The sequence below is a fragment of the Cajanus cajan genome, chromosome 1 (genome assembly GCF_000230855.2).
Source record: "Cajanus cajan strain Asha chromosome 1, NIPB_CcT2T_4, whole genome shotgun sequence".
Taxonomy (NCBI): domain Eukaryota; kingdom Viridiplantae; phylum Streptophyta; class Magnoliopsida; order Fabales; family Fabaceae; genus Cajanus; species Cajanus cajan.
Window position 1 is genome coordinate 6,962,249 of NC_138517.1, and position 21,576 is coordinate 6,983,824.

General features: G+C 43.1%; 1 protein-coding gene across 1 annotated transcript; it reads right to left on the reverse strand.

The window, feature by feature from the left end:
* Window positions 1-16,176: 16,176 nt before the first annotated feature.
* Window positions 16,177-21,372, reverse strand: LOC145956846 (uncharacterized). The gene has a single exon (XM_083072613.1). It carries the CDS (start codon window positions 21,370-21,372, stop codon window positions 16,177-16,179), a length of 5,196 nt encoding a protein of 1,731 aa, XP_082928739.1.
* Window positions 21,373-21,576: the final 204 nt, after the last annotated feature.

Below are 21,576 nucleotides of genomic sequence, written 5' to 3' on the forward strand. Positions count from 1 at the left end.
ATGGATGTCTCCTAGGCCATTCAGGAAGCCAACATGTCACGTAACTTTGCCTAGTCACACTTTACACACAATGTCAAGTGGCAATCTTCTATTGACTGTTCTAAATTTAGGATAATGACATAAGTCACACTTTCTTTGTCTTGTCATGCGACAAACTCTTATTGACTATTATAGATTTAAGATAGTGACATGTGAGAGATAAACCATGCAAATTCAAATCAATGAACTAGGATTAGTAGTTTTGACTTCAAGTAAATTTAACTTAGTTTATCTTTAACCTAAACTAGGTTAACTTGCACCACAAGCTACCAAATCCTACATATACTTGTAAACACCTCTTGGACATTGACTTTTGATGCATTTGAGGACAAAATTCGTATTTGTTCTCTTTCAAAAGTCTTAGTTCTCTTTCTTGGAGAAACTCTTTCTTTAGGAACCTTTTTAAAGGAATTCTTCCTTTTAACAAGTTCAAAGCTTCTCTTGCTCATCTTCTCTAAAAAGTGGCATATCTCCACCTCCTCTTCTCATCCATTGTTTGTGAGTTTGAAGCTTTGAACCCCATGAAAAAAGATAAAGAGCCTCAAGAAAACTAGTTGAAGAGATTCTCTAACCATCTTGTAACGACCCACCCTAGGCCGTCACATCTAGAACCAACCAAAGATAAATAATATATATAAAAGAAAATAGAATAAAAGCCAGCTACGCTAGAGTGTAAATATACAATAACATATAAAATTATTTCTAAAATATATAACATAATTTTATAGTAGAGTCATCCTCAGTAAGGTTATACAGTAATCCAAAAAGATAATATAATTACAACGTCATGAAGACATCAAAATAAGACACCCTAGGTGCTGGTCAAGCTCTAAACCTAGCCACTTCTCAAAACAGCTATTCGAAAGACTCCTTGTTATTCCAAAGCCTCACACCTGATCTGCTCCTCCACATAGTGAGATCATCACAGTCCACATCATGGAAATATAAGGGTTAGCACATATAAAACCAATCATAGTACATCATAATAAAATATCATTAAAACAGATATTTATCCACAATATTTATCCAGACCAACAAGTCATTTCCAATTTAAATATAGACCAATCCAAAATATATTGTATACACATCCATGCCAATGCATACATATTTTATTATAATAAAGAATCCATAACTAATGTATACAATCCATACCATATGTATACATATTCCACATCCAAAACAAAGTCACACCACTGTATAATCCATGATGTAACCAACACATCCAAACCAAATGTTGGCCTCAACACCATCCAAACCAAGTGTTGATACGATGAAACATGTCATCAACCCATGTCTCACGCATAACCTCTCATGGATAATATACAGTTGGATTACGTCGTCACGTAACCCTGTGGGGCCACCTCATCTATCGGTATGACTCGGCCTAGACCCATACCGGTAGCAAATAGAATATTTAGAGGAGTACTTCAGAATCCACCCAACATCTGAAGTGGTTTATTATATAACCTTTGAAAAAGTTCCACATTGGAATCCTCACCATGGGATTCCCAAATTTCATATTTTTCCAAAGATTATATCCTGATCTCACCAAGAGATCTAATCCATACCATAACCTTACCCCTCTAAGTTCTATTAGCTTTCCAAACCACACACATATAGCATATTCCATAATTACATACCAAAAATTTCCATAACCATGCCAAATTATTCAATATAATAACATAAATAACTAAACACTTAAAACAACCATCAACTTAAACAAATGATAATCTTCATATAAACAAAATAACATATTAAAAGTTATACTACCCTTATCATGCTCATACATACTAGATTAAGTCTTATAAGTACTACCCTTACTTGGATAAACCTGAATCAAAACTCGGGCAGAACCTCCTCCTCTTCCTTAAACAAGAACCGAAACTCGGGCAGAATCTCCTCCTCTCCCTCCTCTTTTCTCTCCCCTGGCAGAACCTCCTCTACTGGATTGCTCTTCCTTTCTTTCCCCTCCTCTCCCTTTTTCTCTCTCTCTCTCCTCTTTCTCTCTCTAGGACCTTCTCTCTCAATCCTGCTTTTCCAACACCCCCAACCCCCTATTTATAGAGTTCTGTCTGCCTAACCCAGAACGACCCGTTCCAAAAGCGGAATGCCCGTTCTGGGCCTGAAAAATCCACGTAAAATTTTCAACTGGAATGGCCCGTTCTAAAACCAGAACGGCCCGTTCCGAGACTCATCCAGAACGGCCCGTGCTCCTTCTAGAACGGCCCGTTCCAAAATCAGAACGGCCCGTTCTCCTTGTTGGAACGGCCCGTTCTGGGCCCGTTCTCAATCTTTAAATCTAGTTCATTTTTGGTGCTTGGAACGGCCCGTTCTGCTTTTGGCACAACCCGTTCTGAGTTACCCAAACACCCTCTATCTTTAAGAAAATTTACGAAAATGCCATTGATAAATAAATAATACAAAAAATGGGTATTACAATTCTCCCCAACAACAAAAATTTTCGTCCTCGAAAATTCACTTACTTAAAAAGAGATATGGGTATTGATCCTTCATCTTGTCTTCCAATTCCCAAGTGGCTTCATTAGTAAACTCATCCCAAATAACCTTCACCAAATTGATAGATTTACCTCGCAATTGTTTAACTTTCTTATCTGCCACTGAAACTGGTTGTTTCTCAAAAGTTAGATTCTCTTTAATTTGCACTGCCTCTGATTCCAAGACATGACTCGGATCGTGAATGTACTTCCTCAATTGTGAAACATGAAACACATCATGTAGATTAGACAGAAATGGAGGTAATGCAATCTGATATGCCATTGGTCCAATCCTCTTGAGAATTTGATACGGCCTAATAAACTTAGGATTCAACTTCTTAGCTTTGATAGCTCTTCCCACACCTGTGGTAGGAGTTACCTTCAAAAACACATGTTCTCCCTCTGAAAACTCCAAAGGTTTCCTCCTTTTGTCTGCAGAAGACTTTTGCCAACTCTGAGCAGCTCTCATTCTTTCTTGAATTTGTTTCACCTTTTCAGTAGTCTGTAAGATGATCTCTGGTCCCACCATCACTGATTCTCCCTCTTTAAACTAACACAAAGGTGTTCGACACTTTCTCCCATACAGAGCCTCAAAAGGTGTCATTCCTATACTTGCGTGAAAACTGTTATTATAAGTGAACTCAACCAAAGGTAAGATTTCTTCCCAACTCCCTAGATGATCCAAAATACAAGCCCTCAACAAGTCCTCCAAAGATTGAATAGTCCTCTCAGACTGCCCATCAGTCTGTGGGTGGTAAGCAGAACTAAGTTTTAGCTTAGTTCCTAATGCCTGATGCAAAGTCTGCCAAAAATCGAGAAGTAAAACGAGGATCCCTATCAGAGATGATACTGGAGGGCACACCATGTAATCTAACAATCTCCTTAATATACAACTGAGTTAACTTTTCCAAGGACCACTTTATATTCACTGGAAGGAAATGAGCACACTTAGTTAATCTATCCACGATCACCCAAATAGAATCACAATTCTTAGCAGACCTTGGTAATCCAACAACAAAATCCATGGTTATACTATCCCATTTCCATTCTGGCACTTCCATCATTTGTAACAAACCTCCTGGTTTTTGATGTTCTACTTTAGCTTTCTGACACACAATGCAAGATGTAACATACTCGGCTATCTCCCTCTTCATACCATTCCACCAAAACATTTTCTTCAAATCTTGATACATTTTTGTCATACCCGGATGTACACTCAACTTGCTTTTATGACCTTCCTCAAGTATCAACTTCTTCAACTCCTCATCTTGTGGAATACAAATTCTACTCTTGTACCTCAAGACTCCATCCATATCTTGTTCAAATCCTTCAGCTTTCTCAGAACCCAACAACTCTCTAACCTTATTCAATCCCGTATCCTGAACTTGTTTTTGTTTCACCATTTCCAAGAAATCACTAGTTATGGTAGTCATACCACAACTAATAAAATTTGGGGCAATCACAACATTAAGATTCATATCCCTGAATTTCTCTACCAACTCCATTTCTCTAACCATCATGTAAGACATATGAAGAGATTTTCTACTCAAAGCATCTGCCACCACATTCGCTTTACCTAGATGGTACATTAACTGAAAGTCATAATCTTTCAAAAAATCAATCCACCTCCTTTGCCTCATATTTAACTCTTTCTGATCAAACAAATATTTTAGACTCTTATGATCACTAAACACATCAAATTTTGCTCCATAGAGATAATGCCTCCAAATCTTTAAAGCAAAAACCACAGCAACCAACTCTAGATCATGTGTAGGATAATTCCGTTCATGAGTCTTTAACTGCCTAGATGCATAGGCCACAACCTGTCTATCTTGCATAAGAACACATCCTAAACCTTGATGAGATGCATCACAATAAACCTCAAAAGATTTATTAGGATCTGGTAGAATCAACACTGGAGACGACGTCAACTTTTCTTTTAATTTTTGAAAACTCCTTTCACACTCCTTCGTCCATATAAAAGGATGATCCTTCCTGGTCAGTTGTGTCAAAGGCATAACTATTTTAGAAAATCCTTCTATGAATCTTCTATAATAGCCAGCCAATCCCACAAAACCTCTAACTTCAGTAACTGATTTCGGACGCTCCCACCTCAAAATCGCCTCCACCTTAGTAGGATCAACTGCAATTCCTTGTGCAGAAATCACATGACCCAAGAACTTAACTTCAGATAACCAAAATTCACATTTCGAAAACTTTGCAAATAACTGTTTCTCCTTCAATATCTGCAAAACTATCCTCAGATGTTCTCTATGTTCTTCCATAGATTTAGAATAAACCAGAATATCATCAATGAACACCACCACAAACTTATCCAGAAAGGGTCTGAAAATCCTGTTCATATAATCCATGAAAATAGTTGGAGCATTCGTCACTCCAAAAGGCATGACAACATACTCATAATGGCCATACCGAGTCCTGAAAGCAGTCTTTGGTATGTCCTCCTCCCTTACCCAAATCTGGTGATACCCAGACCTCAAATCAATCTTGGAGAAAACAGAAGCTCCCCTCAACTGATCCATCAAATCATCTATCCTTGCCAATGGATACTTATTCTTGATTGTCAATTTATTTAACTGCCTGTAATCCACACATAACCTCACACCACCATCCTTCTTCTTTACCAATAACATTGGTGCTCCCCACGGAGATACACTAGGTCTGATCATGTAACACCCCAATTTCCTTAAAAAGATATTTTTATTAATAATGGCATTTTCGTAATTATTGATGGCATTTTCGTAATTTTAATAAAAGGGACAAGGGTATTTCTGGGTTTCGGAACGGGCCGTTCCAAATGCAAAACGGGCCGTTCCAAAAGAAGGAATATGCTTGTTTTTAAAGACCCAGAACGGGCCTGGAACGGGCCGTTCTGGTATGGAGAACGGGCTGTTCTGGAAGCAGTACGGGGCGTTCTGCTGAGATTGAGAACGGGCCGTTCTGGTTACAGAACGAGCCGTTCTGCTTTTTGGGAACGGGCCGTTCCGGTTTTGGAACGGGCCGTTCCAGTTGAGAAATTTGCCCACGTCTGAAGGATCCGGAACGGGCCGTTCCGAAATCAGTACGGCCGTTCCGGTTGCGCCAGGAGGCCTATAAATAGGGGCAGGGGGGGTGAAAATTTTATATTCAGTAAGAAAGTGAAATCCTAGAGAGAGAAAGAGAAGAGAGAGAGAGAGAGAGAGAGAGAGAGAGAGAGAGAGAAAGAAAGAAAGAAAGAGAGAGAAAAGGAAAAGAAAGAGGGGATCCAGAGGAGGAGGCCCTGCCAAAGTTTCAACTCCGCTTATCCAGGTAAGGGGGGAGTGAGAACCTCGCTCAGGGGTGTGGGGATAATTGTTGGATAGTTGTTTGTCGGATTGGCCCCCAATCCCTTGCCGTTGTTCTGTCTAAATTTCTATTTACTCTACTTTGCTTTTTGTTGAAGGTGCCGTTGTTCTGTATAAATTTCTATTTACTCTACTTTGCTTTTTGTTGAAGGTGCCGTTGTTCTGTCCGATTTTCTATTTATTCTACTTTGTTTTTGTTGAAAGTGCCGTTGTTCTATCTGATTTTCTATTTACTCTACCTTTTTCTTTGTTGAAGTAATAAATGAATATGAAATTAATGTTAATAATACATGAGTTTTAATATGAATAAGAATGCTCTCTGAATCTCTGTAAATACCTATGCGGACCTTATGAGGAGTATTGATGACATGACCATGTGAAATATGGACAAATGACAGGAGACTTAAGAATGGACTATTGAGACAAACTATGATTATGAGACTATGAAAAATGAGGACATGATGTATTAAATGAAATTATGTAATAAGTTAAATGTTGAGTCCATGAGATTATGAATGTATGACATGCATCATATGCATATATTACTCCAGGTGTGCCGCTGAGGCCGCATACCCACGACTAACAAGGTGTACCTTATGGTCACCCACGACTAACAAGGTGTACCTTAGGGTCACCCACGACTAACAAGGTGTACCTTAGGGTCACTCACGATGTAACATGCTAACAAGGTGTACTTTAGGGTCACCAACGATGAATTGTGAATCTTCCGTATGGCGCCACATGCATGCATTTATGAGTTGAGTCCATGACATCATAGCATGATAAATGAATATATATGTGATATTTGATTATTTATGTATGTTATTTACATGTGACTTATATTTGTCGTGTGTGTGTGGGCTATTTAACCTTTATTTCTACACCTGAAACTGAGTGAGATGTTTCTCACTCCCTTGTTGTTTTTGTATATGTTTTAAATTGTGTTGCAGATGATCAGCATCATGGGGATGTTGGTGATGAGGCTTAAGGCTTCAGTGGGGCATGCTCTGATAGGATGTGACATCGGGCATAACTAGGCTTGTTTTTTTTAGGGATGTTATTGTTTTAAAAGCTTTAATTTTCTCTTCTTATGTAATTTTGAACGTTCTTGAGAAAAGACCAAATTGTACATCTTTGTTATATTTATTATTATATGATTTGGGAGTATAAATTAATCCCTAACTAGGAGGCACTGCCACCTTTACTGGAGTTAATTTATATTTCCTTTATTATTATTTGTATATATATGATTTCTTGTTTTTCACTAAATTGTATTGAAAATCTTAACTTCTTTTCTTTTATAATTTCTACACTGGAGTTATGATTTATGAGTTACGAATGTGAATCTTCTACCTTGTTATATTTGAAATATTTGTCAACTATGAAAGATTTTATTTACCCAATAAGAAGAAAAGAAATATTTTATTGTTACATTTGTTGTATATTAATAATGGGGTAGAGGGTGTCACAGATCATCTACTTCTCCAAAAGTTCTTCAACCTGCTTCTTCAATTCAGATAACTCCGTTGGTGCCATTCTATAAGGAGAAATAGACACTGGTCCCGCCCCTGGTATAAGATTAATACTAAATTCTAACTCTCGCTTTGGTGGTAACCCCGGAACATCATCCGGTAAAACCTCTGGGAATTCTCTAACAACATCAATACTATTCAACAACTTTTCATTCTCTATACTAATAAAAGATAGGATCATAAACCCAAGAGCTCCACCCTTCAACAACCCATCCACCTGTCCACTAGAAATAAATCTCTCCTGTTCAACAATAGGAAAGATTAATCTCTTTTCTGAACAATCTATCAAAATCCTATTGGCAGAAAGCCAATCCATCCCTAAAATCACATCTAAATCAGATAAAGGTAAACAAACAAATTTATTTTATAACAACGCCCTTCCACTTCCACTGAACATTTCAAACAAACCTCAAAAGTCAAAACAAAACCTGAAGCTGGAGTAGAAACAACTAGATCCACACACAAGGAACTCACAACTAAATTTAACCTTGTCACGCATTCATAAGAAATAAAAGAATGTGAAGCACCAGAATCAAATAGAATAGAAATATCATTACCATCAGCTTTGCCCTTTCCCTTTACCAGCTCAGATGACGTTTCAGCTTCAGCACCTGTTAAAACAAAAACACGACCTGCTGCAGTAGGCCGATCCACTTTCTAGTTCTCTCTAGCTGGAATATTTTTGACATTGCAATCTTTAGCCATGTGACCCACCTTACCACATTTAAAACACATATAGTTCTTTGTAGGACAGTCCCTCATCATATGTGGGCCTCCACATGTGTAACATTTAATACTCTGAACAGCTCCTGTAGTAGTAGTCCCCATCGATTTCTTATTAGCATTTCCAATTTGAAGCTGAGATGGTCTCTTTTGAGGATGTTTCCCCTTCCCAAATCCAGATGATCCCTCTGTACCCTTTGCCACTCTATTTCCTCCTTCAAATCTCTCAACTGTTTTTGCCTTTTCAACTAGAACTGGGAACTCCACAATCCCCATAGGAACAATAGTCTTTTTCAGCTCATACCTTAAACCTTCACTGAACTTCCTGCATCTCCAGGCTTCAGTGATAGCTTGAGAATAGTACCTAGCCAAGTGTTCAAACTTAACCACATACTCTTGTACTGACATATTTCCTTGCTGCAGTCTCAAAAATTCAGCTTCCTTAGCATACCTGGCACTATTTGGAAAATATTTCTCTAGGAATACCTTTTTGAAATTTTCCCAATTTATCACCTCCCCTCTAGCTTCCATCATAGCTTGAGCACCTTTCCACCAGAAACTAGCCTCACCCACCAACATATAAAGAACATAAATTAGCTTCCTCTCCTCGGGGCATTGCATCACCATGAAGATTTTCTCCATCTCTTCAATCCATTGATCAACAATTTCAGGTCCATCAACACCTGTAAATTGAGGAGGATTCCCTTTTCTGAACTATGACAAGCCCCTATACTCATCAGGTACCTCAGCCCTAGCTGCTTCAGCTGCAGTCCTGTTAGTCTCCATCTGAGCCAATAAAGTATTCTGTTGTCCAATAGCAGCAACAATTAGCTCCATAGCCTGAGCAATCTGCCGTTCATCTACACCTGAAGAAGGATTAGAATGGTTTCCCCTACCAACCATCCTAATAAAGATAAAAGATCAAGGAACCCATGAGTTTACACCAAAACACATAAGAAATTCCTTTCAAAAAATCCATTTCCACACAACAGAAACATAACAAGACCATTTCCCACAAACCCTAAAGAAACTCGAGCAGCTCTGATACCAAAATTGTAACGACCCACCCTAGGCCGTCACATCTAGAACCAACCAAAGATAAATAATATATATAAAAGAAAATAGAATAAGAGCCAGCTACGCTAGAGTGTAAATATACAATAACATATAAAATTGTTTCTAAAATATATAACATAATATTATAGTAGAGTCATCCTCAGTAAGGTTATACAGTAATCCAAAAAGATAATATAATTACAACGTCATGAAGACATCAAAATAAGACACCCTAGGTGCTGGTCAAGCTCTAAACCTAGCCACTTCTCAAAACAGCTATCCGAAAGACTCCTTGCTATCCCAAAGCCTCACACCTGATCTGCTCCTCCACATAGTGAGATCATCACAGTCCACATCAAGGAAATATAAGGGTTAGCACATATAAAACCAGTCATAGTACATCATAATAAAATATCATTAAAATAGATATTTATCCACAGTATTTATCCAGACCAACAAGTCATTTCCAATTTAAATATAGACCAATCCAAAATATATTGTATACACATCCATGCCAATGCATACATATTTTATTATAATAAAGAATCCATAACTAATGTATACAATCCATACCATATGTATACATATTCCACATCCAAAACAAAGTCACACCACTGTATAATCCATGATGTAACCAACACATCCAAACCAAATGTTGGCCTCAACACCATCCAAACCAAGTGTTGATACGGTGAAACATGTCATCAACCCATGTCTCACGCATAACCTCTCATGGATAATATACAGTTGGATTACGTCGTCACGTAACCCTGTGGGGCCACCTAATCCATCGGTATGACTCGGCCTAGACCCATACCGGTAGCAAATAGAATATTTAGAGGAGTACTTCAGAATCCACCCAACATCTGAAGTGGTTTATTATATAACCTTTGAAAAAGTTCCACATTGGAATCCTCACCATGGGATTCCCAAATTTCATATTTTTCCAAAGATTATATCCTGATCTCACCAAGAGATCTAATCCATACCATAACCTTACCCCTCTAAGTTCTATTAGCTTTCCAAACCACACACATATAGCATATTCCATAATTACATACCAAAAATTTCCATAACCATGCCAAATTATTCAATATAATAACATAAATAACTAAACACTTAAAACAACCATCAACTTAAACAAATGATAATCTTCATATAAACAAAATAACATATTAAAATTTATACTACCCTTATCATGCTCATACATACTAGATTAAGTCTTATAAGTACTACCCTTACTTGGATAAACCTGAATCAAAACTCGGGCAGAACCTCCTCCTCTTCCTTAAACAAGAACCGAAACTCGGGCAGAATCTCCTCCTCTCCCTCCTCTTTTCTCTCCCCTGGCAGAACCTCCTCTACTGGATTCCTCTTCCTTTCTTTCCCCTCCTCTCCCTTTTTCTCTCTCTCTCCTCTTTCTCTCTCTAGGACCTTCTCTCTCAATCCTGCTTTTCCAACACCCCTAACGCCCTATTTATAGAGTTCTGCCTGCCTAACCCGGAACGGCCCGTTCCAAAAGCGGAACGCCCGTTTTGGGCCTGAAAAATCCACGTAAAATTTTGAACTGGAACGGCCCGTTCTAAAACCAGAACGGCCCGTTCCGAGACTCATCCAGAACGGTCCGTTCTCCTTCCGGAACGGCCCGTGCTCCTTCTAGAACGGCCCGTTCCAAAATCAGAACGGCCCATTCTCCTTGTTGGAACGGCCCGTTCTGGGCCCGTTCTCAATCTTTAAATCTAGTTCATTTTTGGTGCTTGGAACGGCCCGTTCTGCTTTTAGAATAGCCCATTCCGAGTTATCCAAACACCCTCTATCTTTAAGAAAATTTACGAAATTGCCATTAATAAATAAATAATACAAAAAATGGGTATTACACATCTCCAAACCAGTTTCATCAATTATGATCAAATCATAGCTAGCAAGTATGTAATATGAGCAAACAATACTATTTAATTTGAGAGAGTATTTGCAAAATTGAGTATCTGATCACTAGGAATCAATAACCATACATGGTAGAACTGGGATGAATTTGCTTTGGTACTAAATGAATTTTCTCCTAATATGAGAACACTTGATTCATGATGTTTTAACATTATATGACAAAAAATTTTTTTAAAGAGAATTTAGTATGTGATAACACAAAATTTATAATATGTGACACATAAGATTAAAAGAATTTTGTAACAATGTTAAAATAAGTAATGAGACAGCTATACCTTTGTTCCGGTCACGGGGTGCGCTAGGGTTTTTCCTAGGTCCAGCCGCAAAGCCAGAGCATTCAAAAGTGTAATCTGCCCTCTCAACTCTAGGGTTTTGGGTTTTATGGCACGTCGTTCATGGGCCTTTTGGGCCCCGAGAATGAAGGGATTTTCCTAACCGCTCTTATCTTGATGGTGCGGGGTTGAAAGGAACAAGTGTAGTCGGGTTCTGACCGACTAGGTTCATACCAAGGACCCAGTCGGGTTAATGCCGAGTGGTCTCCTCAGTCCTTACAGGTGAGAGGATTCTAAACTGGACTCAAATTACCTAGTCGGATTCCGACCGAAGGGACTCACCTCAAACGCTCTATCGAGTCATCACCGACCTCGATGTGTTACAAGGTATGATCGGGTTGTAGGTCATCTCGGATATCACCCGAGACAGTACAGTTGCCCTCCAGCCTCGAGCCCATGAGGCAAAGAGGCTGAGATAAGTGCGCACCGAGATACCCTGCCTTGGCCGAATAGATGGTAAAGTCGGATTGTAACCGAGACAGTACACTTGCCCTCCAGCCTCGAGCCCATGAGGCAAAGAGGCTGAGATAAGTGCACCGAGATGCCCTGCCTTGGTCGAATAGATGATAAAGTCAGATTGTAACCGAGACAGTACACTTGCCCTCCAGCCTCGAGCCCATGAGGCAAAGAGGCTGAGATAAGTGCACCGAGATGCCCTGCCTCGGCCGAGCTGTCCGAGTGATGTCCCTTCATGTTGCGTCGCTGTGATGCGCATTTATTGCGGGGTGGCTTTTTAGAGAAACGATGATATTAGTGCCACGTGTCTTGAAACGTGTGGGGGCTTTACTGTTGAAAGTTGTAACGTTCCTGGTTTGCGCCGTGACTCTTAAACGCGCGTCTCTTCGATAAACGGTGCGTTTTCAAAAGGTGGATTTCTTGGTACGCTTTCCTTGTCTATATATACTAAGGTCCCTCGCTGCTTTGGTCCTTGCTTTCACTTCCTTCATTTTTAGGGCTTAGCATCTCCTTCGCGGTGGTTCATTTCCCGTGGTCCACGGTGGTTTCGCGGCGTTCCGGTGAAGGTGTTGGGTGAGGAAGAGTTGTTGGGTGCCCTAAGGTACGCGTCTATTTAAACCTGTTGGTCTTTTTTGTTCGCAGAAAAAGAAAAGAAATCCTTAGTAGTTGCTTAAGTTAATCTATTCATCTGCAATGGCCTCCATAAACTATAGGGAACTGTATGAGTGGGTTAAAGATGATGTCTTGCGTTGTGATTCTTGTATGAACTCGTGGGCCATGGTTGATAGCTTCTGTAGTGAGCATGTGGTGTGTGAGGGGGGGGATAGTGTGATTATTTGCGAACCCTGTGTCGATGAGGAGCCCGTGTGCGTGAAAGGGGCTCCCTCCGAGAGATTCACCTTTTGCTATACTACCTTGATTTCAAAGCTTAGGGTAAGGTGGCCCCTTTCTGAATGTGAAAAAGGGGTGCTTCAGACACTGAATGTGGCCCCTACCCAACTTCACCCAAACAGTTGGGCGTTTGTTCGAGGGTTTGAAATTTTGTGTATGGGTCTTGGTATTTCTCCTTCCTTAGATAAGTTTTTCTATTTTTTTGAAACCCGAGTGAGCAAACGTACTAGCTGGGTGTCTGTTGGTGGTGTCAATGGGCGAGGGCTCCTGACGTTGTTCCAGTCGTCCTACAAAGATTTTAAGAAATCGTATTTTCGCCTTCGTTGTACTCCTGGTAATGAGAGTCTGCTTGACGGGTACCCTTTGTATTGGAACCGGCGAACGGTATCCTATGGTGGTTTGTCATTGGAGCAAGTTGCCGAGGGGGACCGAAAGGATGTTAGAAAACTTGAGGAGCTCAAAACGATTTTCAACACCACTAGACTTCTAGACTTAGAAAATAGACCCAGTGAATTGAAAATCTATATAGGTAGTCGGTTCCTCGCCGATACCCCTGTCATTTCTTTCATTTTATTTCTACATCCTCTTTTAATAGTAACGTGTGTTCATCTCTTACGCAGAGAAAATGGCGAGCTTGAGCAATCGCGAGATGAGGAAATTATGGAAGCAGCAAGAAGCTTCTAAAGCCGTCGAGGTGGCGACAAGTGGTGCGGGAGTTCCTCCCAAGAAGGATAGCGTCGCCGAGAGTCCCCTTAAGCGTCGCCGGGAGACCGAGAATCCCATCACCCTCGTGAATCTCGAGACCGAGATCGGGGGGGAGGAGCTGGAGAAAGACGTCGAGGTTCAGTCAGCTGAGCGGACGCTGAGTATGTGTATCGGGGAAAATTGGGAGCCCGTGGATCACGGCCCCGACTTGGGCAAAGCTCCGTCTTTCTGGGACGAGAAATTTAACCACGCTTCACATATTCGCCACACTGATTTGCTTGAGGGCGACAAAGATGACTTGGAAAAAATGAGCCCTTTTTCGATTGCAAAGGGGGTCGAATCGTTGGTTAACCGCTTGTCCGCGTTGTCAATCATCAATGAGGACAAAGTTCGTGGGATGGTACGAGAAATCAAACTGCAGGGGAAGAAGATCAGTTCCCTTGAAGAGACCGTGAAGAAAGGTAAGGCAGATCTCGCCTGGGTAACCTCGGAGCGGGACAAGCTACTCGTGAACCGGCGTGGTTTTGATGATGAAAGGAAGACTTGGGCTTCTGAGAAATCGGCCCTTGAAAAGGAGTTGGAAGAGCTTCGACTCGCGCGGGATAAGAATGCCGACGCGGCCCAAGTCTTTGAGAACGGATTGGCCGTCGCGAAGTCGGAAACCGAGAAGCTGCAGGTTGATCTCCAGGCCGCCAAGATGGACTCGCTGAACAAGTTTGTTGAAGGTTTTGACGCTGCCACCACTCAAGTGAAATTTCTCCATGCTGATATCGATCTCGGAGGGCTTGGCTATTTCAAGGAGATTGTAAATGGGGAGCTTGTGGACCCCCCTAAGGATGATTAATCGTCACTCCTCAAGGCTTTTGGACTTGTTGTTTTTCTATCGGTTGTTGTCTCTACTGTAGAACATTTATGGAGTATTGTCTTTTTGGTCCTTATTGTTCATCTCATGCTCATGTTTTTGTTATAAGAAAAAGCTTTCTAGGTTCAGAAATTTGCAATGCGAATGAGTACCTCCCCTATATACTTCGTTGAATCTCGAACTCCAAAACGCACAAAAAATTTCCTGAGTTAACTGAATATTTTCCCAGCATACTTAGCTTTCAGGTTCAACAAATGGAATTGCAAATTTTTCTAAGTTAAAAACATAAATGATGACCAATATGTCGCCTTGCTGCCGACCTAAAATGAATAAAAAATTTTCTAAGTTTAAAACATAAATCACGACCAATATGTCGCCTTCCTGCCGACCTAAAATGATTGCAAATTTTTCTAAGTTAAAAACATAAATGATGACCAATATGTCGCCTTGCTGCCGACCTAAAATGAATAAAAAATTTTCTAAGTTTAAAACATAAATCACGACCAATATGTCGCCTTCCTGCCGACCTAAAATGATTGCAAATTTTTCTAAGTTAAAAACATAAATGATGACCAATATGTCGCCTTGCTGCCTACGTAAAATGAATTGCAAATTTCAAGTTAAAAATATAAATCATGACCGATATGTCGCCTTTTTGCCGATTGAAATAATATGAGTACTTTCTGTTAAAACAAAATGGGCGGAAGAATCGTCTAATTGCCGACCGAAGGAGACAACTTGAAAGTTATTGGTGAAGAAATCGACCAAATTCCGAAGTGAGCTGACGAACTAGGAAATTTTAAAAGTTAAAATGAGGCATAGGTAACCGCGCCGTCGTCTAGTCGCACCAGCGCTCGCGCCAGTCGGATTTTTACCGATCAGTGACGAGTCTTTGCTTTTTTATACTCGCGCCAGTCGGATTTTTACCGATCAGTGACGAGTCTTTGCTTTTTTATACTCGCGGCAGTCGGATTTTTACCGATCAGTGACGAGTCTTTGCTTTTTTATACTCGCGCCAGTCGGATTTTTACCGATCAGTGACGAGTCTTTGCTTTTTTATACTCGCGGCAGTCGGATTTTTACCGATCAGTGACGAGTCTTTGCTTTTTTATACTCGCGGCAGTCGGATTTTTACCGATCAGTGACGAGTCTTTGCTTTTTTATACTCGCGCCAGTCGGATTTTTACCGATCAGTGACGAGTCTTTGCTTTTTTATACTCGCGGCAGTCGGATTTTTACCGATCAGTGACGAGTCTTTGCTTTTTTATACTCGCGCCAGTCGGATTTTTACCGATCAGTGACGAGTCTTTGCTTTTTTATACTCGCGGCAGTCGGATTTTTACCGACCAGTGACGAGTCTTTGCTTTTTTATACTCGCGCCAGTCGGATTTTTACCGATCAGTGACGAGTCTTTGCTTTTTTATACTCGCGCCAGTCGGATTTTTACCGATCAGTGACGAGTCTTTGCTTTTTTATACTCGCGGCAGTCGGATTTTTACCGATCAGTGACGAGTCTTTGCTTTTTTATACTCGCGCCAGTCGGATTTTTACCGATCAGTGACGAGTCTTTGCTTTTTTATACTCGCGGCAGTCGGATTTTTACCGATCAGTGACGAGTCTTTGCTTCTTCAAAATAACAAAGGTTAATGAGCCATGAATAGCGAAAAAATGACATGACATGTATTATTGAAATTGAAAGAGTGATGCCTCGTTAAAAACCTTCTCAGCAAAAAACCCCTCAAATTTTTACGGGGACAAAATACTGAGTTAGGAAAAGAGTGCACCTAATACAAAAGATCAGCTATAATAAAAACGCAAACTCGCCGCGTTCCATGTTCTCGGTATCATTCCTCCGTCCAAGGTCCTCAGCCTATACGCGCCTTTGCCGACCACATCGTCCACTTTGTAAGGACCCACCCACTTTGCTGACAGCTTGTTCTTCATTTGCATTGGCTGGGCACGCCTCAACACTAGGTCGCCTACGATGAAGTCTCTCGGATTCACCTTTGTGTTGTACTTGAAGGCTGCTCTTCTCTGGGCCGCTATTTGGTTTATTCTTGCTTTTTCTCTAACCTCTTGGATTAAATCCAAATCAACTCGCCTGCCCTGGTCAGACTCCTCCGCCGAAAAAGCCGTAGTGCGGACTGATGGTTCTACAATCTCAATTGGGATCATGGCGTCGGTTCCGTATACCAGATTGAAAGGAGTATCTTGAGTCGTCGAGTGGACGGTGGTGTGGTACGACCATAGTACTCGGGGAAGTTCCTCAACCCATGACGCGCCTGACTCTTGTACACGTTTCTTCAGACCCGAGAGGATTACCTTATTGGCCGACTCTGCCTGGCCATTGGATTGTGGATGTTCGACCGACGTGAACGTCATTCGGATACCGACCTCTTTGCAGAAATCACGAACCCTTGTGCTTGCAAACTGGGTTCCATTATCGGAAACAAGCATTTGAGGGACTCCGTACCTACACACCACATTCTTCCAGAGGAAAGCTCTTACTTTCTCTGCCGAGATGGTCGCCACTGGTTCCGCCTCGATCCATTTACTGAAGTAGTCGACCGCCACTATCAAGAATTTCAGTTGCCTTATTGCAATCGGAAATGGCCCGAGGATATCAATCCCCCACTTGTGGAAGGGCCATGGGGACAGAATTGAATGCAGTCGTTCAGCTGGGGAATGGAGCAAAGGGGCGTGTCTTTGGCATCCGTCGCACTTCTGGACCCAGTTGACGCAGTCGTTTTTTAGGGATGGCCAGAAGTATCCTGCTCGGGCGACTTTATACACTAGAGCTCGGCCTCCGATATGGCTTCCGCACATTCCACTATGAATCTCATCCATCACTCTCTTTGCTTGTGGCATGGTGAGACACCTTAGGAGGGGAGAGCTGTAACCTCTTCGGTAAAGTCTCTCGCTAATAACCACAAACCTGGCCGACTCTCTTTGTATCAGCGATGCTTGCCTTTTATCTTCTGGCAATTCCCCCCGAGTCAGGTACGCAATATAAGGTGCCATCCACGAGTTGAGTTCCTCCTGGATGAAAAGAACACTCCCCTGTGGTTCATTTATACTCGGCTGAGCTAAAGTTTCTTGGATGACCGATCGAGTGGCTCCCGGCTTCTTCGTGCTAGCTAACTTGGATAGGAGGTCTGCTCTCAAATTTTGCTCTCGCGGCACGTGGCTAAGTGTGAATGCTCGGAAACTTTCCGATAAGAGTTTTACCCTCTCCAAGTACTTGGCCAGTTGAGGATCCTTGGCTTGGAAGGTTCCCGCCACTTGTCCGGTGATCAATTGGGAATCACTTCTGGCTGACAAACTCGTCGCACCCATCTCCTTGGCTAAACTCATTCCTGCCAATAACGCCTCGTACTCGGCTTGGTTGTTGCTTGCCCTAAACTCAAACCGTAGTGACTGTTCTAGTAGGATTCCACCCGGGCCCTCCAAGACGATTCCAGCTCCGCTTCCTCCTATATTTGACGCACCGTCAACTGATAAAATCCATTGGGTTTCACCGACCGTGTCTTCCTTGGCTGGAGGGGTCAACTCCATCAGGAAGTCGGCCAATACCTGGGCTTTGATTGCTCCTCTCGGCTCATACTTGATGGAGAATTCAGAGAGCTCGACTGACCATTTCATCATTCTACCGGCCAGGTCGGGTTTTTGCAAGACTTGTCGAATCGGATGATCAGTACGAATTATCACCTCGTAACTCTGGAAATAATGCCTCAATTTCCTCGCAGTGACCAGTATAGCGAGGGCTAGTTTTTTGATTCTCTGATATCTTGTCTCTGCTCCCTGCAAAACCCTGCTTACAAAGTAAATAGGAACTTGGGAAGCTTCACGCTCTTGAACCAGAACTAAACTGACAGCACGGTCGGACGCCGAGATGTATACCAACAAGGGCATGTCTAGTCGTGGTTTTGTTAAGATCGGCAGGGATGCTAACGACTTCTTGAGCTCGGAGAAGGCTTCTTCACACTCGGTTGTCCAAACGAACCGGTCATTCTTCCTCAGACATTGAAAAAGAGGCAGGGCTTTGTCAGCCGCTCTTGATATAAATCGGGAAAGAGAGGCCATCCTCCCCGTTAATTGTTGTACCTCCTTTACTGTAGAAGGGTTTCTCATGTCGATGATCGCCGAGCACTTGTCCGGGTTCGCTTCAATGCCGCGGTGAGTTAACAGGAACCCGAGGAACTTTCCCGCCTGGACGCCGAAAGAGCACTTCTCCGGGTTCAGTTTCAGCTGGAACTTGCCGATGGTATCGAACAATTCCTGCAAGTCGCCAAAGTGCCGACTGACGCTTTCCGACTTCACCACCATGTCGTCTACATAAGCTTCCACATTCCGACCGAGCTGATTCACAAGGATTTTGTCCATCAGTCGCTGATAAGTCGCCCCTGCGTTCTTCAGACCGAACGGCATGACTCTGTAGCAGAAATTGGCCTGATCCGCTATGAAGGCGGTCTTGTCCTCATCTGCGGGATGCATTCGGATCTGATTGTACCCCGAGTATGCATCCATGAAGCTTAGTAACTCGTATCCCGACGCACCATCCACCAGGCAGTCTATGTTCGGCAGCGGGTACGAGTCTTTTGGACAGGCCTTATTAAGGTCGGTGAAGTCCGTACACATTCGCCATTTCCCACTGCTCTTGCGCACCATGACTACGTTTGCCAACCAGGTCGGGTATTGGATTTCCCGAATGTGTCCTGCCATCAGTAGTTTCTGCGTCTCTTCCGCGATAGCCCTTCGCTTCTCCTCGCCGAATTTCCTTCTCTTCTGAATTACTGCCTTTGCACTAGGGTCTATGGCCAACTTGTGACACAAAAAGTTTGGATCAATTCCAGGCATGTCGCTGGAATGCCATGCGAATGCCAAGACATTATCCTTCAAGACCCTCACTAATTTCTCCTCATCTTCTGGAGTCAAAGAGGTGCCTATCTTTACGTTTCTCCCTTCCATTACCTCCACTTCCTTGACGTCTTCTGCTGGGGCGGGTCGGTGGTCAAACTGACCCATTCTGGGATCTAGCTCGACGGAATGGACCCCCCTCTGTACCTGCTTAGTGTACAGTCGTCTTCGTGTCTTCAAACTATCCCCATAGCATTTTCGAGCGACCTCCTGGTCCACCCTGAGGACCCCCACAGTACCATTTGGCAACGGGTACTTTAGCTTCAGATGGGGGGTAGACACGACCGCTCCCAGCTTGTTCAAAGTCGGCCTGCCGATCAGTATACTATATGACGACTGAGCATCGACCACCAAGTACCGAACAACCACCGTCTTCATCTGAGCTCCTTGGCCGAAGGTCGTCTCCAAATCGGCGTATCCCCTTGCGATGACTTGGTCCCCTGCAAAACCCACTAGAGTCCCTGCATAAGGAATTAGTCGGTCGTTAGGAATTTTCATTCCCTCAAAAGTTTCCCAGAATAAAATATCCGCGGAACTTCCCTGGTCAATCAACACGCGCTTCACATTGTACCCCATGACGATCGCCGACACGACGATGGGGTCATCTTCATGAGGCGCTACTCCTTCGTAATCCGAATCCGAGAATGAAATCTCAGGCTGAGACGGTCGCCTGAATTCTGAAACTGTCAGTACCGACCGAGTGTACCTCTTTCGGGCAGCAGAAGTAGACCCCCCCCCGGCAAAACCTCCTGCTATGGTGTTGAAATCCCCATGAATGGGCTGCTGATGAGCTTCCGAGACCTTTGCAGTGGAATCTCTGGGAGGAGATCTCTCTCTACGTCTATCCCTCCTTGCGTCGTCATGTGTGCGTTTAGATCGCCTGTCGGACGACCCTCCTTCTTGTTTTCTCGCCACAAACTCCCTCAGTCGTCCCTCCTTGATCAGGCGTTCGATCTGTCTTCCTAAGACGAAGCAGTTTTCTGTGGAATGTCCGTGAGCCCTATGGAACTCACACCAATCGGTTTTCGAGGGCCCCAGCTGACGCTCCGTCGCCTCTGGAAACTCAAAAAACGATGCATTGTTGACATCGTGAAGTATTTGTCGCCTAGGAACAGTAAGTGGAGTGAACTTTTCTTCCTCATTGTTGCGCCTCCATTCGCCCCTTGCCCGACTACCCTGTTCGGTCTGCCTGTAATTACTTTCCTTCCTGCTGTATTGGTCATGTCGTTTACTCCAGTCTGAGCGCGGTCGAAGATGCTTGTTTCCCTCCTTATTGCTGCTCCCTGCTTCTCGGTTCTCGGCCGCCCTTTTAATGATCTGATTCTCTTCCGTTTTGATGTGGCTCAGAGCGAAAGCCCTCACCTCCGACATCGTTTGACAGTTCGCTCTTTCGAGCGCGATGTCGAAAGCTCCCGATCTCAAACCTTTCTGAAATGCAATGACCGCCATCTTCTCGTCCAACGATGCCACCCTCAGCGCGGTCTCGTTGAACCTTCGCAGGAAATCCTTCAGTGACTCCTCGCGTTGCTGCCTTAGGTCGAACAAGTCCGACGTGATCGGTGGCTTCTTCTTGTTAGCGGCGAATTGCGCCATGAAGAGCCGACTAAACACGTCAAAGTCGGTGATTGACCTGTCCGGGAGTCCGCTGAACCAGTCCAGCGCTGCCTTCTTGAGCGTGCCCATGAATAACTTGCACCGCGCTTCCATGCTTCCTCCACAGATCAGCATTTGAGCTCGGAAGTCCATCAAATGCTGATCGGGGTCTTGGGTCCCGTCGAGGGGCTCCACTTGGGGTGTGCGAAGATCCCTGGGGATGATCTCGGCCTCTATGGCTTCCGAAAAAGGTCGAAAATCCCTAGGGACTTCCATCATGACATCCTCCTCTACCGTCCTGACACTAGCTTCCAACCTGGCCTCCATCCCATCCGCTCGTCTCCTGAGCTCCTCATTCTCACGTTGAATAGCCTCCTCTCTCTCCCTGGAGCGCGCGTTCTCTTCCCTTAAGCCGTTGATCATGGCCATCATCTCCTCCATTGTAGGAGGTTGTGCATTGTTGTGGTTGCCGCCTCTCACCATGGTAGTCCGTTGGTTCTTCTCTGTGATTCGGGGCGTAGGAGCAGTTTTACCGTAGCCCCACGGTGGGCGCCAAAATGTTCCGGTCACGGGGTGCGCTAGGGTTTTTCCTAGGTCTAGCCGCAAAGCCAGAGCATTCAAAAGTGTAATCTGCCCTCTCAACTCTAGGGTTTTGGGTTTTATGGCACGTCGTTCATGGGCCTTTTG

Excerpts from the sequence above, each read along its gene's own strand:
- LOC145956846 (XM_083072613.1), bottom strand. The coding sequence starts at position 21,372 with ATGGTGAGAGGCGGCAACCACAACAATGCACAACCTCCTACAATGGAG.